The sequence below is a fragment of the Spea bombifrons genome, chromosome 4 (genome assembly GCF_027358695.1).
Source record: "Spea bombifrons isolate aSpeBom1 chromosome 4, aSpeBom1.2.pri, whole genome shotgun sequence".
Taxonomy (NCBI): domain Eukaryota; kingdom Metazoa; phylum Chordata; class Amphibia; order Anura; family Pelobatidae; genus Spea; species Spea bombifrons.
Genome location: NC_071090.1, coordinates 72326510 through 72347237, shown reverse-complemented (window position 1 = coordinate 72347237; position 20728 = coordinate 72326510). Strand labels below are relative to the sequence as shown.

Here is a 20728-nt window from a genome sequence, read left to right as displayed (position 1 = left end):
AGCATTGATTTAGGGCAGTGTCATATGCCCCCCCCCCCAGCTGTCACTTAGTGGTTTAATGATTATTAGATAATTATAAAGAGACACATGCATGTGTTCTAAACCATGTTTGCTTGTGTATATATATTTTTCTATTGTGTAATGCAATTTTTTTATTAAGGCCAATACAACAATCCAGTAACCCTTAATGAAGTGGATTAAATGCATCTTTAAAATTGAATCCTCAATTGTTTTCAACGTACATGGAAGTCTGATACCGAGCACTTGTGATCATTATTTGCAGTCACTGTTGAGCAAATTGGTATCCAGAAGTACCAAGCAGGCACCTCAAAAAGGTATTTATTCCCTAAAAGGTACATCAACACGACGGCCACGTTCATCTCCTGCTCCTCCTTTCATCGCAAAAGGCCAACACACAAGGTAGAAGACCACACAATGTTTCCCTTCTTGGCAACACATCCTATGCTTGGTCGGCTCATTGCACATCTGCAAGTCTTTGTAGTAGATGAGCAGGTGAAGAGTCCAAGAGATGTCAAAAATAGTTTTTCCCTTTCAGTGTTGATATGTTGTTTATCCATTGAAAAGTGTCAAACTAAGCACCCTAGACAACAGAAGTAGGGTGTGTTGGTTTGATTAAACACTCATGGATATATCCAGCTCCTGAAGAGTCACAAGAAGCACCTGTTGTCCCCTCATCACATGGAAAAGGGGTGGTGAGATCAAGAACAAGGTCCCTGCACAGAAAAACACAAGGCAGCCTGGGCAACCAGATTTCACAGAGCTATGGCAGCAACAACCTTCAGTTGGTCACCAAGTATTTAGACAGGGTAGGAATAAAATAAAACTTAAACGCATGCACGGTTCTGTATGGTGTAAAATGTACCCAGTCGAAAACAACCTCCTGTCCACTTTTTATGTACTCTAAATCATTACATCAGCACATGAAGGGTGTTAAGAAAAGCATGTAATGGGTCAGCAAACACCTTCCATAAAATAGTGCCTAAAAGCTTGTTTATTGAATATGGAGAAAATATCTACATCAGGAAGAGAGGAGATTGATAACTCAGAATCAATAGAGTATTCATTAAAATGGTTCTTTAATCATAAACTTGATGCAAGTTTACAGATTACTGTACATTGCCAAATAAGTTCTGCAATGAAAAGAAAAAAAGGAAAACAAAAAGCATGCCAGATTAGCAAACTTTTACCATCCCCCAAAGAAAAGATTTGCCAGGTTGTTTTCGGTTATGCCCTTGCGGCAAGACTCTAATGGACTGATGTCTAGGGGCCCACACCAACATATGTACAAGTCAACTTATGACAAAACAAAAACAAAATGGAGGCAGAATTCAGACATCCAAGAGCATAAATTGCATATATTTGATGTTTTGGGAATGTCCCCCCAATCACTGCCAAAATAGAAAGGAAAAAAAAAACAAAAAAAGAAACACGTACTTGATGTAGAGGGCTTAGAAATACAAAGATACATGTTACAATCGGACAGCGACACACCTTGCCAGTTTAATATTTACAGATAATGAAAATGACCAAAACATGAACAGTAGCCAAGGGGAAAAAAAAAAAACTTCACGACTGAAGTTATCCAGAATCCAGGGAGAATCAGTAATGTGGCTAGCTCTCGATTCAGGCCAGAATGAATGCACACTTGTGGGGATAGCACAGGACATCAATTAATGACTATCCCTACCAATTGCAGTCAACTGCACCTCCTCACACAGCCATAAAGGTCTGACCTTCTGACAATCAGTACTGCAGTCCTTAACCAGGAACGCTTTACTTTGGCTGAATAGTGATGGCACATCCCGTAACGTTCATGCTCCATTTGTATAGTTCCGTTGAGTGTTGCATATCATTCAATTTACCACATTTTGGTGTGAGGATTTCTTTATTTCAGATGACTTCTACCGGTAAAGACTCCGCGCTTTCCATATATGTCACAGAACGATTAGTACGTGTCTGCATGTATTCATATAGACAAACTGGTTTAAATTTCTATAGGAAACTATTTAGCGTCATTCCTAATCCACGTGGCAATTTTTGGATATTTGAAAGTAATGAAGGCGAAGTGGAGTGTTGCATCAAAAAACTAGAAAAATCTAAACAAAAAAAAAACCAAAATCCTTTAAACCCACAAGCATAAAAAAAAAAAGGTATCAACTTACTCTTTTGTCAGACAACTGTACTTTGCACCAAATTGCAAAGCAAGACAATTCTCACCCCTGATCTTAGGAGGGTTAAGAATTACATAACAGGAGGAACAGACATTTTGTTTTCTTCAGATCAACTCAAGTTTGGCAAGGTTTTATTTAAAAAAAAATTGACTGCCAAAACCAGGTGTGCACAAGATTTATGAATTCAGTTGCAACAGAAAAAAACTCCAAAACACCATGATTTCATCTTCCTCCTATTTTGTAGTTCAAAAGGATTCAGAGGCATTTAAAACCACTTAGAAAGGTCTGAACATACAGGAGAAAGGTAGACCTCACTGTGTTTATCGTATACGAAGTGGTGGCTTGGAAAAGCTGTGATTGCTTAAATCTCTCTGCAACTTATTTTTTGTTGTGCTTAGAAACCTCTGGCTTTCTAACTCATCCAACAAGCTAAATGTCAGAATGACTTGTCTTTATTGAAATTTGTACATACAACTGAATTCTTTATCTGAATTCTTATTTCGCCAGTTCATTCTAATTAGTTCATAGAACAATTGCAACAACCCGTTATTAAAAAGCAACACTAAGAAAATGTTTTTTTTTTTATATTAAATTCCTTCAAGCATCAAAAACAATGATCTCCTTGGGTTCGAACCAAAAGATCCAACAAAGAGGAGAGAGAAAGAGGGGAGAGAAAAAAAAAAAAAAAGACTGAAAATATGAAAACTGTCCAGCCCCACAAAATAACCACAACGAAATAACCAGTCTATAGTAGAGATCAGACTGGATGATTCACATCTTTAGAAACATGTGCACAGGCATCAGTATACTGTATTAAGGGTCACATAGTTTCCTTACAATATTTATCACCGAGAGGAGGAGAAAAAAAAAAAAAAAAAAAAAAAAAAGGCATTTTTATAAATCGGTGGGAAGAGCAACCGAGGACTAAGTCTGGCAACTGCCACCATCCATTTGCTGCCTTCTAGGAAGGAAAAAATAAAGTTTAAAAAATCTACTTGCAGATATAGATCATTGGACCGAGTCAAGTTTTAACAAAAATCTTTCCTGGCCACTGAACAACCTTTGAACAAAAAAAAAAAAAAAAAAGATTAAATCTTCAAAACCAAAGATATCTTAAAACTGCCTGAGCCACTTTATGACTTGATAAGCTATGCAATCTCGTTTCACACATCAAATTTGGCAATGCTACAAAAAGGTTTATATTTTTCTTTTTTTTTAATTTTTATATATTTTTTTTTACATTTTTACTTTGAGATTTTAAGTCCCCTACTAACCATTTTTTTTAAAACTGCAATCATAATGTTATTAAACAGTATCAAACTCTTGTTTGGCTTTTTAAATGAACCTATACAAAGCAAAAAGAAAAAAAAATGCAGAACAAATACTGCAAAATGACAAAAAAACACAGAGTGAAAGCAATTTACAATAGTCTAATAAAAGTGGAATGGATGTAACTAAGCTATACTGCCCGATTTAAATAGGACATTAAAATATTTGGAGTGGCTTCTTATCAATAAAGGCAGCTGGCTCTCGTTTTAAGAGAAGCACACGTGGTCTAATATACAGGTCTCAGTTCCTATAGTTATTTTTCTATTAAGCTAACATATGCTGTACAGAGGACCAAAAGGGCAACGGTGGATCTGTTTTGGGAGAAATAGAAAATTTGTTTAAATCTTGGTCCAAAGTGTTCAAATTAGCCATCTTCTTTAGGAGGAGTGTACCAGCCTAAAAGAGAAACAAAATTCAGGTTAAACAGAAATGTTTTCATGTGAGAACATATATGCAGCCCTGCAACTAATCAGACCCATTAACGATCCATTATACCAGAACTACAAAACGCTACGTTAAGATATCATTCTGTACAATACTGTAAAAACAAAGATCAGAGTGGCTCGCAGAAATCCCTGGCTCTTAAGGCTCCTAGTCAGGCTATTTATCTGGAGGAAAACACAGGCCAAATAACATTCTACAAAAGTCATGTAACAGATAAGAAGCAGCCAGTTAATCTACATCTACATAGGATATCCCAGTAAGCACGGGCGGACCAGTTATCAGGTGGAAGCTGCGTCACATCATTCAGGAGCTCTTGAGAAGCCATAGATGCCGCTGCAGTGACCCAAACTACCAATCTCAAGCTCTGAGAATCCACAGTGCAAATCGCAAAGCTGCCAAGTAGTAAGGGCCAGAAATAAATACAGCAAAGCCGGTACATGCATACTCCAGAAGATGTAAAGCTGTTCTAGCAGAAATTGGTGGCTCTACCAAATCTCAGTAGAAATATGATCTCAATAATTGTGTTTCAATGATAAAAACCCATAGAGAATGACATTTCAATATGCAATTCAGTAATAAGGGGTCTGAATACACACACCAATATTTCTAATTTTTTTTACACACAAAAACAAGTCTATAATGTGTTTCTATATCTAAAGAGGTAATAAAATACACATTGCTGTATCCGCCAAGGAGAACCAAGTCAAGAGTGAAGCTGATCACTTTTACTGGGTCAACTTGGAAAAGATGTAAAGGTAACCAAGTGATAACTCAGGTCTCTTCTTCAGGCTTATGTATTACTTTATGTTAATCCCCCATAGCGCAACCTCTTTTTTATTTATGTTACATGCATTCAGTTCTCACTCTTTAGGTTGCAGTTTCATCTGAAGAAGAGAACCACAGGGTCCTAAAAACATATGCAACTTTACATCCTATACGCAGGGTAAAGAAAAAAAAAACCAAACGTATCAACTTTGACTATAGAGACATTTACACACGCAAACCAAACACAAGAAGTCTAATGCAGTTGGGATTACAGTAATACATAACAAGCATATAACCAATTCCTAGCTATCCTTGTTGCACCTCACTAAACCTTCTCCCACATAGTAGATAATCAATAGCCAATACCATTTGAGTGCCGACTGGCTCCTTAACACATTTATACAGATGCATGTTTCTTTTACTCAATGAATAAGCCATACCATTTTTCTCATGAATCTGGACTAGTGATTTGTATGATTGCTGTGCTCGTGCAAGGTTGTACTGATTCTGAAAAAGAACAACATATATTATATATTGTACAATTGCATACATGCAACTTAATCCTTTTGTATGAAAAATAAAAAACGCAAGACATTGAAGGCAATCACCTTTACCTTGTTGGCTCCAAACTGCACACGTGCTTTCCCTTTTACCAGGGTAGCATTGATCTGCATGATAACAGATTCTATTGAATAGGCACTGCTCCAGCCCTACAACAGGACATAAAGAAAAAGCTGATACCCAACATAGTAAAGCTAAAACCAATGCAACACCTAGTAGATGGAATAGGTTCTGTAGATGATTTTATGCCCAGAGGCTGGTAGTGGCACAAATGAATACTGGAAAAAAAAACAAAACTAATTTTAAACAACTATACCTGTTTAGTAAGAAGCTCCATGCATAGAGCACCTCCTCCCAGGACATATCTTAAGAAAAGGAAGATTGTACCGTTATTCGAGCAACTCAAGAACAAAGACGGACCTGAAGCTGATATTTATTTAAGACATACTACATCCTGTGCCCCAAAACAACAAGGGTGTAACAGATCCTGCGGGGTTTTCACAAACCACGATCGCTTTTTTTCTCTCGCAGGGCTGGAGAGAAAACTGCTTGCAAAGCCCAGTGTTTGGCGCTCATTTTAAAGCCAGCAAAGCACAGATGCAGTTCTGAAACAAACGGTAACCGACACATGCTCCTCTGTTCATCACCTCAGAATAACTTAGTTAAACTTCATACAACCTACGTCAAGTTTAACTAACTAGTAGTCCTTCATTTGTACGTATGTGCTTCCCCCTCCCCGCCGTTCAACAGATATCGTACGAGCCATTTCTAAAGGTCTAAGGGACAGTACTAGCTTGAGCGTATTTTAGAAAAGCCGTGTACGGTATGCTAGTTCTGGAGCATTTTGCTGGTTTTTGAGAATACATGACTTGCGTAAGGATGTTTGGTACTGTAGGTAGGAGAATCATGGGTAGGTGAATGATAAAGTGACTAGCTATATATAGCCACATATGAAAGTAAGATGGAAATCCATCTTTATTCTAAATTAGAGAGTTTGCCGATTACTCACCCTCCTGAGAGTACAGGGGATACAACTCTCACAAATGGAGGATCAAACGGAAAGTTATCCTACAGGTGAAAAAAAATATTACATTTAATGTTTATACAACAGTTCTGAATATACTGGCTACACAACTAAAAGTTATCAGGCAACAATAAGCATTTTCCATTAAGCCCCATTTACTGCTGGCTTAATGCATCTATCCACTCGTGTGCAACTCTAGGCAGCCCTGTAGAGACGTTTTAGATAAACTAATTCAGTCTAATACAGGGCTTGACAAATTTGTTGTGAGTCTAGGCGCCAGGTAAAAAAGTTAGGAGCCAGGATTTTTTTTAAACTAACAGTTGGTCAGGAGTGATCTGATCATCATCAGCCCACTTACTAAACTCACAGCGTTTGACCTGGAAGCACCCTGGACTTTCAGGTCAGTGCTGTTTTTTTTTTTTTTTTTTTAAATACATTTTTTTCATTTTTTTAACTCTTTCGATGCTGATGTTCCATTGGAGCACAGCATTGACAGATATTTAGTCCCCAAAAGCTTGTGGGGACAAATGTTAACCCCTGCAATGCCACGAATGTGTCATACACAATTGTGGCATTGAAGGGGTTAACGCTGCACTGTCAGGCACTGATCAGGCAGCGGGGGGGGGTGTTGGGGCTGGTCTCCACACTCATGGCAGACCAAAGAACCCTCTCACCCTGTCCCTGAAGCTGCCTCTGGCAGCTGGGAAGCAATTGCTGGTCTATAGACCAGCCACTGCAGGGGGGAGTCTATGATGACTGCTGTAGGCTTCTATGCCTACAGGAATCATCAAAGGGCTTGTGGGGGCTCGTTTTTTTGCTGTTGCTGGTCTGCCTGGGCTTCCAGGCAGACCACCGGCAGCAGAGCCCCTTACAAAACGGGAGTTAACCCCTAAAAAGCCGCGATCGCGGCATTGAAGGGGTTAACGCTGCACTGTCGCTCTCAGGGAGCGATCAGGCAGCGGGGGGGGTGTTGGGGCTGGTCTCCACACTCATGTGGAGACCGAAGAACCCTCTCCCCTGTCCCTGAAGCTGCCTCTGGCAGCTGGGACTCAATTGCTGGTCTATGGACCAGCCATTGCAGAGGGAGTCTCTTTGATGACTGCTGTAGGCTTCCATACCTACAGGAGTCATCAAAGGGCTTGTGGGGGCTCGTTTTTGCTGTTGCTGGTCTGTCTGAGCTTCCAGGCAGACCACCAGCAGCAAAGCCCCCAAAACGGGAATTAACCCCTAAATGCCGCGATCGCGGCATTGAAGGGGTTAACGCTGCGCTGTCGCTCCCATGGAGCGATCAGGCAGCTGGGGGGTGTTGGGTGAGGTCCCCAGACTTGTGTGGGGACCCAATCAACACACAAACCCCTTCCCTGAGGCTGCCTGTGGCAGCTGAAAACACGATTGCTGCTTTTCCAGCAACCGCGTTTTCAGCCTACAGGATCACTCCGTGGGAGTGATCTCAGGCTCGGGGGCGGGCTCTGAGTGGCTGTGCTGTCTGCCCAGACTTCTGGGCAGACAGTAGCAGCAGCGCCCCCGTGTGGTGACTCAGCCTCTTACATCCACAATTTTTTCTGGATGTAAGAGGCTGACAAAACCTAGGCGCCAGGACAAAATTCTCTGTCGCCATGGCGACCTGGGATTTGTCGAGCCCTGGTCTAATATATACTTTTACATATAGATATAAACCAGGAACACTATCTCCACGCTAATTGCATATTGGAGACCAGGCTACATGGCACACGCTCTTTACTGGAATTCTAATGCCGCATTTGAGCAATGTCAACAGGGGTACTACTGAGCATGCGCGAGACGTGCACATACCAATGCTTCCTGGATTCACTAGAGGCAGCCAGGGAAGGGATAAGATTACCTTTACCAACATTCCAATACATTAAAAATACTACTTTGGAGACTAGATTGCTGTTACATTTAGTATTTACATCATCCACTGCCAAATCCAAGCATCATCATCATCATCATCATCATCATCAACACCCCCTTACCTTAAAGGAGAAGTTAAGTAAAATGCAGTCTACGCCTTCTTTCTCTTTTAAGACAAGCAAGTCACTGTGCAATGGACTGTCAGGATCAACCCTGGACAAAAGGCGATAAACTCATATGGTTAGCACAGAAAACAGTGGCAACCCATTCCCCGCAAAATAATTACCAACAGCCACTGACTCCTAAAGGTATTTAAGATTAAGTATGAAGAAAATCCATCTGGATGTAATAGACTTGACGAATTAGTTTAAAAAAAATAAAAAAAAAAAATAAAAAAAAAGCTTTGGATGTAATGCTTTCTCAAAACAGTGCTACAAACATCTAACCTAGAAAATTCACGGTGGATTTGAAACTAAATAGGACTCTGTCAAGTGATTTACTTACTTGAGAAGCTTGACATGCCATTCATACAGACTGTCATTAACAAGCTCCACCGAATATATGCCTGCAAAGCACAAATGAGAAACATATAGGATATCAATAACAGCAAGGATGATTATAGATATATCCTTAACATATGATTTACCAAAACACTGGGTTCTTCTTGTCGGCTAGGCTGGACATATGCAGAGCGCATTATCTTGGGCATATTACACGCAAAATCTCAGCATTCCAGAGTGTGTGGCCAACTATCCCACATAGTCAATGGAATACATAGTAAAAAGTCAGCTAGTGACATTACTTAATTCATACACTTCAGAATAGGGAATTCAAAGCAACGTATCTCCATGAAGCCATAATACAGTTAGATAAGCTCAAGAAGATGGAATCAAAGAAGTTTTTTTAGGGTTGGGAGACAAGAAGATAAGCAGAGGTGAAGTAGCTTCGCTTGACCGGGGCTGGGTATTTGGAGTGTAGCATGAATTTATAGTACAGAAAGTCTCCTCATTTAGTAGAATTGTCTGGGCTGTAAACGTGAGTTGTTTTTTTTACCCAAATATAAACCGTGTTCTTTTCATAGCCACCTTCTTTGTTTTCTACAATAACATACTACAAACTTAATCTTACTTAATCGCATAAATATTCAGCCCAATGTTTGTACAGAAAATGATTTGTTACACCAATACCCACCTGTTTTGTAACTCTGTGACCTGTATATATCCCTGAGCTCTTTCATGAGACGGTCAGAAGCTTGAACTGATCCAGAAACAGCACCCTAGCAAAAATAGGAATGGGGAGGACAAATTAAATAACTTACTTGTTATTTTGAACCTCATTCTTGGCAAATATTGCATTCTAATCCCACTGTGGTTTTTATTACACATTCAATGTACATTTTTACACTTGCATACACGTTAACAAATATGGGGACATATATTGTAGGAAAACTTGAAAATAAGTACTACTTTTTTCCCTAGGGGTCTGATCTAACCATGTCCTGTATTGGGCCAGCCAAGTTTTTCCTACAGTAGAAGCCAAGCGGTAATGGGCCATCATAATGTAAGAGGATTTTATTTGGGCTCCTCTACAATTCTTCCGTTAGTGAATAGATCCCAATCTAAAGAATAAACATCCAATAATTTATTGACTCTTACAGACAAACATACCATATTTGCTTGATTATAAGACGACCCCGCAAAACTGGAATATTAAATTTAGGAAAAAAAAGAAAAAAGCCTGAAGAAAAAAGTTTTACTAGTAAATATTAAATTGCACGTAAACAATTTTTCATATTTAATAAACTGACTGGAAAAAAAAAAGCCTTTTGTTTTTATTTCCTTTTGCCACTCTGCCACCCAGATCTTCCTTTTAACCCCCTATATGCCGCTCTGCCTCCAGAAAGCCCTTATACCCCCCATATGAAACGCTTACCCTCCCTCGACTTATCCCCCATGCTTCAGATTTCTTGGCGTCTAGTGGGGGCAGTCGGTAGAGTTCTGCGCGATGAGTGCAGACAACCTCCGCTGCTGCCGGCTCTTCCACCGGGGCTTCTATGAATGAGCACCAGAAGGTCATGTGACGCCGGCGCTCTGTCATAGAAACCCCAGCAGAAGAGCCGGCAGCAGCGGAGGTTGTCTGCGTGCATCGCACAGGCAGGAGGATCCAGGTTCCCTGCAGCGTTGCAGGGGATCTAGATCTTAGTAGTTTAGTCAGACCTCTATTTGTGGTCTGATCAGAAGACAACCTCGAATATAAGACAAGGGGTAATTTTCAGAGCATTTGGTGTTAAAAAAACATGTCTTATAATCGAGCAAACACGGTATTTAGCCACATCAAGAACACCAAGCCTCACTAAAACTGGATCACAGCAGAGTAGTGCATAGAGCAAAACCCCTGAAATGTAACAGTATCCCCCTAATACAAGGAATAATAAAGACCCCCTTGAAAACAATGATTACTTATGCATCAATTCTTTCTACACCTTAGTCTAGGCCAACAAAGGCTAAGCAAATTTTGGTTGCTGTATGCCATAGCATCCTTATGGCATACAGCAACCAAAATTTGCTTAGCCTTTGTTGGCCTAGACTAAGGTGTAGAAAGAATTGATGCATAAGTAATCATTGTTTTCAAGGGGGTCTTTTACTTTTTTTTTTAAAGTACCAAAAGAGGCATTAATAAATCTATTTAAAAAAAAGATATATATTACAAAGCTATCATGGTAAACTTGTCTTTAGAGGATTTTAGCTCAAGCTGCTGCGTGTAATTACTTACTGCACTTACATTAAGGTGATCCTGTCTTTGATTCTTTCGTATTTTCTCTAAGATGGCAAGGTTTTCTTTTTCAATGCCTTCATCCTCCGACTTCTTGCCATCAACTGGCTCTTCCTCCTTCATATCATAATGATCCAAGTCTTCAATATCCTTAGATGCAATATTTTAATGAGAAAGGTGTATTTTTAGCTTTAGTTTACACCAAGAAAGCATTTCTTTAACTCCTCTTATGTCAGTCTACCACACGTGCTTGGGCATGTTCATAGTGTACAAGCAAATAAAACTAAATCTAACCCGTATACGTTAACAGCTACATTCTGCAATGTCAATTCTGTTACTAAACCCAACTTGCTGAAAGATCAGAAGGGATACTTCGTGTATGCATGCATCAATAACCTAAACCAAAATAACTTAGAACCGCACTGTTTCGGCTTTTTACAGGTTCTACCTTTCTAATGAGGTTATACTGCCAGTACATTACTAAACATGCATGACAAGGGGGGGGACTAATTACAGCCATAAGATATTTATATTACAGACACCCATGCACAGTCCAACCAAAAGGTTCCTCTCCTGATAATCTCAGAATCCCGACACTCACTAGTATTCCTTCTAAAGTTTATTATTGATTTTCAACATTACCATGAGCTTAGAGGAATAAAAAAATAAATAGAAAATCCTCCATTGGTGTCACATTTAAAGGAAATGTACACGAGAGACTGACATTTTTTCCTATTAATCGCAGCGAGTCCATGGACACGGCGTATACATGGCTTAATCCTTGAATGATAAGATTCGTAAGAGACAGAGTATCCTGAAGCACCAAAAATTATGCACTATTCAGAATTGCGGAAGCCATGCAATTTCTTCTTACTTACCTCACCCATGTCCTCCTCTTCCTCCTCTTCAGATGTGACTTCCTCTGTAGTCCCATTCTGCAAATAAATGGATTCAATGCAATTTGGAGTTTTAAGTATATATGCTGCTTTACTTGAACTGACTAGTTGAGCAATTATGCCAATAATTAGATATTGGGCAGATTTCCGGAAAAAAAACATTCCTGATGTGGCGGAAGGCCAAAAACACAAACAAAGAAGCTTAAATAGGACACAGTGTGTCCTAATAAAATCAAACTGTTAACAGTGGCTTGAGATAATGCCTCCAATGATCCGGTTACTGCCACTGACCTTCTTCTGAAGATCAGGTCATGCAACGTAATACCGCATCCCACAGACACCTTAAAGGAACAGTCAAGCAGATATCCGCTTCAACAATTCATTTATGAAACCAACAGTATAACTGTCCTTGAAAAAGAATGCTCGTTAACTTTAAAAAGGCTAATTAGCCTATTTCGGTATCCACTATGCATTCAAAAAGGTGTTACTTTTCCACTTCACAGAACACAAAGTAACCCAATTTCCACTTGCCAGTAGGCAGACTGCTCACACAGATACGTGTTGTGTGTGTGTGTGTGTGTGTGTGTGTGTGTGTGTGTGTGTGTGTGTGTAACAAAACAAACATACACACAGGTTGAACAACCATGTACACGGCTCACCAACACCCACAGTGCCCAGAGGCATGCTATGTTAAATTAAAATGACTTCCCTTACTTGCAGGCCCTAGCGTGCCCCTGATCATTGAACACACTCGCAGAGTATGAAAATCAATTTACCATTGCTTGATTTTCTTCATCGTTGCATTTTTCACTTTGTGTATTAGCAGCATACAGAAGTATGGGAGAACGCATTTAAACATAGCTTTGGGGCTTGCTTCATTTGTTCAGTGTGCTAGATACATGCAGTCTTCAAGAGCGGGACAAATGTTACTGCCTCTATCCAATGCAAACTTAAAGAAACGGGATCGGGTGTTGAAGAACCTTGGCAAAGAATCGCACCTGATTTAGGGCAGCACTGCTCAATATAAACTCAAGACTAGCCCTTGCCATTAAATCCAAGTTGTCCACACGAAGGCAAAACATAATAATCCAGGGGCTACAAAGGGAACCTAGAACATCTTGGGATGAGCAGGCCTATTCCGCCTGAATGTTTGTAACTCAACCAGACACTGGGTAAACTGGGATTTGTGTCACAGTACCACGAACCACTGCTCCTCAAAAGGTTTTGTAACAACGTTCTAACTTTTGACCCATACACTTCCTAGTCATGGGGCTAGATTATGGTACAAGTGTTTCTTCACTCAGATTTTGATTGAAAATCAAATAACCTTTGGTGTTAAAAATATGTAACAATGCAGACAGATTGGGGTAAATATTTTTATAAAATAAAATCACAGTTACAGCCCCTTTGACATCACACTTCAATTATAAATACTTGACATGCATTCACTAAGCAGAATACCTGTCCGGCGGGCAGAGGTTGATCCAGCATTTCTACATCAGGATGTTGTGGCAGGTTGTACAATCTACACAGGTCACAGATCAGCCGCTTCAGTTGCTGCAGAAGCTACAGAACAGAGCGAGCATTAATATACGAAAGGCATTAGGCCAAATGACACAGTAGGCCTATTGTGATTGGCTAAACTAAATAAGCAAATGGAAAAGCTTGCAGGTTTGAATTACCAAATTAGATTTAGATTTCATTAAAGGATGTCAAAGCTGGATTTGTGTCCCCTAATCAACCATAAGCTTTTCATCAGAAATACACAGAAGCCACTGGAGGACAGAACCGAGGGTCTGATTTCCAACAGTTTAAGGATCACAGAGCCATATAAAACCCACTATCACGTCCAAAACAATATCGTGCATTCACACAGACAACTTACCAATGTGTTGCTTTTTTTAATGTCCTCCAAACGCTCCAAAACCGAAGTTAGATTCGGGTCATCTGACTCTACAAACCATATTGGTGCAGAAGCAGGGTACGATTCCTAAAACACCAGAATAAGTGAACATGCTGTTTTCTAGTTACCGTTTATAATATATTTGATTGCTAGTAAATGTTAAGTTCAAATGATTTAAAACACAATCCACATTTGATTCCCGCCTCCTTCCCCAATGTGGTTTATTCACAAAAAAAGGTGTTTGCAAGAGTTCTGTTTTTAACCTTCTTAATTCATAATCCATCTTAGTTAAACCAGTGAGCTACCCTTCGTGATACGTCACTCAGTTAAATAAGTTTCATATACGGCCACCAAGACTGTTCTGGGAGTTGGAGCCGACTGTGATTATATAAAACAAAAGTCAATGAGGTTAAACTGCAATTCCCCTGCCACGTTAGCGAATTATACCTATTGTGTGTGAATCAAAGGATGGTGTAAAGACCCAGAAGAGCAACTTGCTGTGTATATTACACTTTAATGGGTTGAGTAGAAGATCTGGGGAGCGATGACTCTGAATGTAAAAGCCAATTCTTATTACATACATATAACCTCTGCTTTTGGCTAGAGCTGTAAAAAGACTTAGCCCAATGTTTGGCTTGTGCTGGCTCAAAGACAGGGTGATGTGCCATGGTTAGCTTGCCCATCTCTGCGGATAGAAATTCTCTGCACATCTGTGACCCATTTATGCAGCCAACCTTAAAGATGGGGGTGCTGGGAGACACGAAAGCCCATGCATGACCAGCCATGGGCTCAAAATAAGAATTTGAGCAAGCCACTGGACACCAATTGACATTTAAACAGAAAAAAAAATTATTTACTTCTTTGGAGGGAGATTCAATTCATATTGCTTGCTCAGGTAAGAGGAAAGCAAATTTCTACATCAGCAGTGGGTACCATAAATAGGCACCTAACATGCTCTCATTATAGGGTAGTTCAAATGGTGTTGCTTACATTTGAACACTTCAGCCTTCTCCAGTTTAGACGCATCATTTTCAGAACTATGCGATTTGATAGCACAGAAAAAAACAAAATGTCCAGACTCCTGGTTATGTAGAAGCAGTTTGAGAAGTCCAGTAGCGTGGGGGGGGGGGTTACATTTACCTCCAACATATTTTCTGAAATTATGGGAGGATCTTGTGGATACCTTGTCAACATCTAAACCTTAGTGTTGGGTCAAACTACATAACTCATCAAAAGTGGGTTTTATCAGAGCTCGCAACGTGGGCAGTAACTCAAAACTCAGCAGCCTCTTTTCCAATGTATTGTCAGCATCAGGGGATTTTCATCTCACTGGATACATTACATAGCTTAGCCATTCACGAAGGAGAGAGTCACTGGGTTTGGGTCTTCATAACACAGATTCTAAAGACTACTTGCAAAGGCTGTCTAGATATACCTAAAGATAGAAAGGCTGTCAGTTTCATTAACTATGCATTTTCTGGAATGGTTTCTGGATTAATGATCTCCTTAAATATTTGTGGTGTTGCCCCACCATGCATCTCCCTGCAGGATATATGCAGATTTGGAGACTGCTGCAAGCAGGAGTGTATTTTGACTCCCATCGATTTCATGGGAAATGTTCGAAACCCGAGGACATCTGCAGCTCCAAGGTCAGGCAAAAATGAATATTAAAGTATTTCACACATTTGTCTTCAAAGGGGTGACTGGGACATAGCGAATTTTACAATTACACTTGTGCCAAAGCCTAAGCTTCTTTACGTAAAGGAAGTTATTCAGCTAAAGGGAACGTGAACAAATCTTGAAATTCTCCATAAATTACAGGAGAAGCAACAAAACTTTATGGGTTTATCAGCTCTCACTGGTCATCATGTTAGTCATAAAGTAGCAATTTTACAGCAAATGACAAGACAATCTATAACTACAGAGAATACCAGAGTAGCAGCGCCACCATTTCAGAAATAGTATGAAAATAAAATAAAAACGTAAGTATGTTTTGACAGGAACAAGGAAGCCTCTTGATGGACCGGTGACCCCAGAACACTCCAAGAAATATAGTAGGTATTTGGAGTACTGCAGGGGCTTCTCAATCTTAAATATATGTAAATTAACAGTGTGATACTCACGCGATTGACATGCTGTCCTGGGGTCCCGCACACATAAAGCACCACCACGAGTCCGAAAACACAGCAATAAACACGCCACGCAATCCTGACAATCATTGATGTCAAATAAAAAACAGCACAAACATTTCAGAGCAACAGCCTTTCCTCAGTGACTCAATACGTCAACCGGTAGCACAAACAATTGCATTAACTGCCTATGATTTGTGCTTTGCTATTTTTTTTGGCCAGTGTCACAAGATGACTTCTGAAATGAAGTCACCACAAAAATGCTATGGCACAATTAGCATTATTTCTCTCAGGTCCTCTACCCGCCAGATCAGCAGGCCAATTAAATTCAACCAAAGAATCATCATGCCGATCCTACTAACAATCATAGAATACACATATGGTGCGTGTGTCGTACGTACCTTTTAATACGCAAACACCCTTTACATAGGTTGCCACTAAGTTGTAAAATGACATGTTTCAAAGTGCCAGATGGCTTAAGTGCTGAAAATAATCGTATACTGGAAAAACTGCTTGTAAATAAATATGGAAGAGATGCAGAGGGATGCAACGTAGTCTTTCAAATAGCTTTTTACACAGGCTAATGGATATTTATAAGATGTCTAATCATTATTCATGATAGCAAGCCACAGACAGGACGGCTTTTCCAGGAGGATCATTTGTAAGTTTACAGTGTGCACCAACACATCCAGAACACACTGCAGGTGGAGCACTGATGCCCTTTGACCAGATCACCTGAGAATGATACATCTTCATGGCTTGGCTAGCAGTTTAACAAGCATGGGTCTGGGCCAATAAATAATTCTGCCTAATGTTCGCCTAATGGGGTGACAAGGATGCAAAACCCCCATGAACCACTTTCAAATGCTCATCTGTAGTATTTCAATATTACAAGTTCACGATAATAGCCTTATACATTGGATTAAAAAGCACTATCACATTTCACAGTTCAGTAAACTAAAGGCTTCATAACATTTAAAATAAACAAAATCCACCTTGTGTATACCTAGGAGAGGCCACCTCAACTTCCTGGTCTCTGGATCTACACGATTATTCTTCCAATACATTCCAGCACTGAAAATCCTATTCACAAATTCCAGCTGGGGCCAAACAGTCCTTTATTTTGCAAAATTAAAACCAAAAAAACTCCAAACATTGGTAGTTTCATGTAACAAAAAACTGAAGATTTTCCTTTAAAATGGTGTCTGAAATCTTGTTCTACCCAATGTTTTCTGTCCATGCTGGTGACTGCATGCCACTGACATGGGCAAACTGCAAAGTACACAAAGATAAAGTATTCTCTAACCAATAGATGTACTAGGAAAACTGTTGGCAGGGCTTCATTCTATAGTGTTGCAGAGTAATCATGGCTATTTTTACATGTCAGGAGTACATGTATGAGGGAGAAAGCGTATATATAGAATAAACATACTGCAAAAACAGACTTGCTTGCATATTGGGTTTCTCCTAAAACTAAACACTAGAGGAGGATCTGTTAAGTTGATTATGCGCGTTCCAATTTGTTTTGGCCAGTAAATTGGTAGAACCATTTTCACCATTGCAAAAATACTGAATGTTCTGACTTATGGCTCCTCTTCTACACCACATTACTGTATACGATATTAAGCCATTATCTAAACATTACTTATTCGATGAGACAACACCTTCTAAACTTCACAGGGATAAGCATATGACTAGCTAGAACATAACACTTCATCCACAACCAAATATAATGAAGACAAATGGGCAGCCCACATGGATTAAAAGGCTAATCTACATCATACTCTACACAACCAAGGTTGCCGGAACAATTGAGATGAAGAAAACTGGGCTGATTATGAAATCTGATCTTGGAAAAAGGAACACAATGGGTTTCCAAGACAGTTTGGTTACTCTGAACTATAAACATTATTTAGACCACTACTAGGATTTTCTTAATCAATGCACCTTCAAACTTAGTATTGGCACCTTCGTATAGCCTATTGGCACACAACAGGTTTCTTGCTCATGGTGTGGACGGGATGGTGAACTTGTAGATGCTTTAAAATTGGTGTCAGATTGTTATTCATTGGTTTATTGAATAACTAAACATACTGTCAATTATAGGGTGACCAGCAAAAAAAAAAAAAAGATAATTAATTCTAAGACTATAAAGCCTTTCTGGTTCCAAGGGAGACCCCAACAACTCTGCTGTCATGGACCACCACTGTAAATAGAGGCTTTGGTCGATAAATATGCCAGAGGATATGCACCCATATGAAATGTTACACTGGCCCTTTAACGCAAGTTACTGGATCCCCAATAATAAAGTACATAGAAGCCATCACCAACAGCCCCTTAAATGTTGGTTTTAAAGGTCACAATAAGGTGTTCTTCCTGAGGCAGGCTGTACTAAAAGAACAGCCTCCCCGGACTCTGTATGATGTTATGTGAAACCCTATCCAGGGCTGCTAAAGCCCTCCCCCTTTGCTGACTCAGACACCCAAACAGGCTTCTGTGTCCATGCTGCAGACAGGGTGCCACCAGGATCATTACTGATAGTGGAACTGGGAACCGACATTTCCAGACACCCAACACTGCTGTAAATGATAAGCAGGCAGTCACCAGGTAAGCAGAGCTTCACAGTGAAATGCTGTCCCCATGGCAGAAGGACAGGGACAATCAAACTCCCCACCCCAGGAGGGAAATTATATTATATATATAATATTCATTGGTTTATTGTGTGTGTGTGTGTGTGTGTGTGTAATATATATATATATATACACATACACACATTTACATGGGATATTTACTACTGAACTGTTAAAAATAACTACAAATGACTGGAATTTACTTTTGCATCATTAAATTGTTCGGCTTAACTTAGAATAGCCAATAGTGTAATTGAGAAGTATTTCATACTCAGCTTATATGTGGAGGAATCATCAGGTGGATGACAACAGGAAGCAGAGGAGGGAAAACCCCCCAAATAAACCTAACTATACGCAGGTATTTAATGCACAGCCCAATACCGCACCGCCTGTCTAGGGCTTTAGTGGGTTTTAAACAACTATTTCAGCCAGCGAAATGTTTCCAGAGAACATCCTAGCACACCCTGTATCTACACTGCACAGATAAACACAGGACACACGTGTAAACATAACCAACATAAATCCTACATACGTCACTGTGCACAGCGATAGTCTTCATATTCGCTGATAGGAACTCCCAACATACTAAGCTTTGCCAACAAAAAGGCAAATTGCATTTAAATTTCTCAATGTAGTCTCTATAAGGAGCGGCATTGCGATTCATACATAGATGCGGTGCGTATCAAACTTGTCATGTCCAAAAGCCCAGGTAGCCATGGCTTCTAAAGTTTACTGCCGGTGCCTAACTTACCGGATGTACCGAAACATACGACTGATCCGCATTACATGGACCGAAGCACTGGTTGGTAAGGGGGCCACTTTAAGCGTCTACGTCCTATACCTTTTTTATCGCATACAGAGACGTGTAACTTATCTGCATATCGTGTTTGCTTCACATGTAAGGAAGATATCGTTTCCTTGAGAAAACGAATACTGTGTGGTTAGGAGCATCGGTAATAAGTTGTAAGCTTACTAATATAAATTATATCACTCCCAGCTCCCCAGATGACTTACAATACACCCTGATAGACTAGTAAAGATTGGTGGTGTGCAAGGACGCCTAAAAAGATGCATTGAAGAATTAGCTTTACAGACCTGAGAGGTCTATTTTTATATGAAAAACAGTGATCCCCTCGAAGTGTGGAAAATTATGGAATCTGTGGCCTATTCCTCGTGTACCGTAACTAAAAATACAAGCGATACACATACTGTTTACGACAGATACGGGCGAACCCCAACACGGAATGAGACGGTATCAGGCAATATGAAGGCCGGGGCAAAAACAAAACAGCTGGCCAAGCGGATGTGCTGCACACGCTGGTCAGGGAGCGTATACGTTACGTGGAAAGAAAGTTTGATTAGTTCCCACGCCTCGGAATGGCCTAAAGTGCCCCTTCCAACCCCCAGCTGTTGATACAGCGTGTACAGGTCGTGCACCGTGTGCATGTACAGGTCGTGCACTGTGTGTATACACACCGTGATATTGCAGTGGATGGTCAAAGCTCCCCCCGTGCTTTGGATGAACACACAGTGCAGCTCGTCCAGCCTCCAGCTGATTATCCGGAACCTCTCGTGCTCCTTTCCGAAGATGGACTCGAGGAGCCGCAGCTCGGCCTTCAGCCCTGACACCGACATCTTGGCCTCATTTCCGCCCGGCGGAGGCCCGAGGAGATAGCGGGGTCATGCCCGGATCCCGAGCTCTCCGCCCGGCCTAAATGAACGAAAGTAGACACAGCCTCCCTTTGTATGCGGATCGACGCCACCGAGGGACACCGATCGGGAGGCTTCCGGCGCAATGACGTCACTGACGGGGTTTTACCGAGAAGAGCCGCAGTTGCGCAGTGTTGATAAAGCGCCGCTCTTGAGCGACGCACGCGCAGGTCCGGCTTCGCGGTAAGAAATTACAAAGCGCATGCGCAATGTCTTCCTGCGCGCTTGCGTGCCTTTGAACCAACGTGAATAGGATCCGGGGTGCGTGAATAGGAATGCTTTCTGCTAGGAGCGCAGCGCGTGCGCATGCGCAGACATGTTGCGCTCTGAAACTAGTATAGTCGTTATTGTTTAGGTTCAAAGCAGACACGTCTTGTTACTTGACAGGATTCTTTGTTATCCTTTAAGAGTGACCCTCAGACACGCATGCCTTGTAAAATGTTTCAGACAACCATGTATTTCCCAAGATTCCAAACAGCCATTGAGAGACATCTTTGTTTC

General features: G+C 40.5%; 1 protein-coding gene across 4 annotated transcripts; it reads right to left on the bottom strand.

Moving 5' to 3' along the window:
* Positions 1-3411: 3411 nt before the first annotated feature.
* Positions 3412-20371, bottom strand: UBE2Q2 (ubiquitin conjugating enzyme E2 Q2). Of its 4 annotated transcripts, none has more exons than XM_053464563.1 (13): positions 19994-20371; positions 13741-13845; positions 13317-13421; positions 11838-11894; positions 10960-11109; positions 9379-9463; positions 8692-8752; positions 8310-8400; positions 6301-6359; positions 5608-5656; positions 5339-5440; positions 5171-5237; positions 3412-3917 (listed from the first exon to the last, which is right to left on the bottom strand). In XM_053464563.1, the coding sequence occupies exons 1-13, from the start codon at positions 20150-20152 to the stop codon at positions 3886-3888; spliced, it is 1122 nt and encodes a 373-aa protein (XP_053320538.1). In that variant the 5' UTR covers positions 20153-20371; the 3' UTR covers positions 3412-3885. The 4 variants fall into 4 exon arrangements, with proteins under 4 accessions (XP_053320538.1, XP_053320539.1, XP_053320540.1 ...); XM_053464564.1 differs by having other exon boundaries at positions 5345-5440; positions 19994-20367; XM_053464565.1 differs by having other exon boundaries at positions 10969-11109; positions 19994-20366.
* Between the last annotated feature and the right edge of the window lie 357 nt (positions 20372-20728).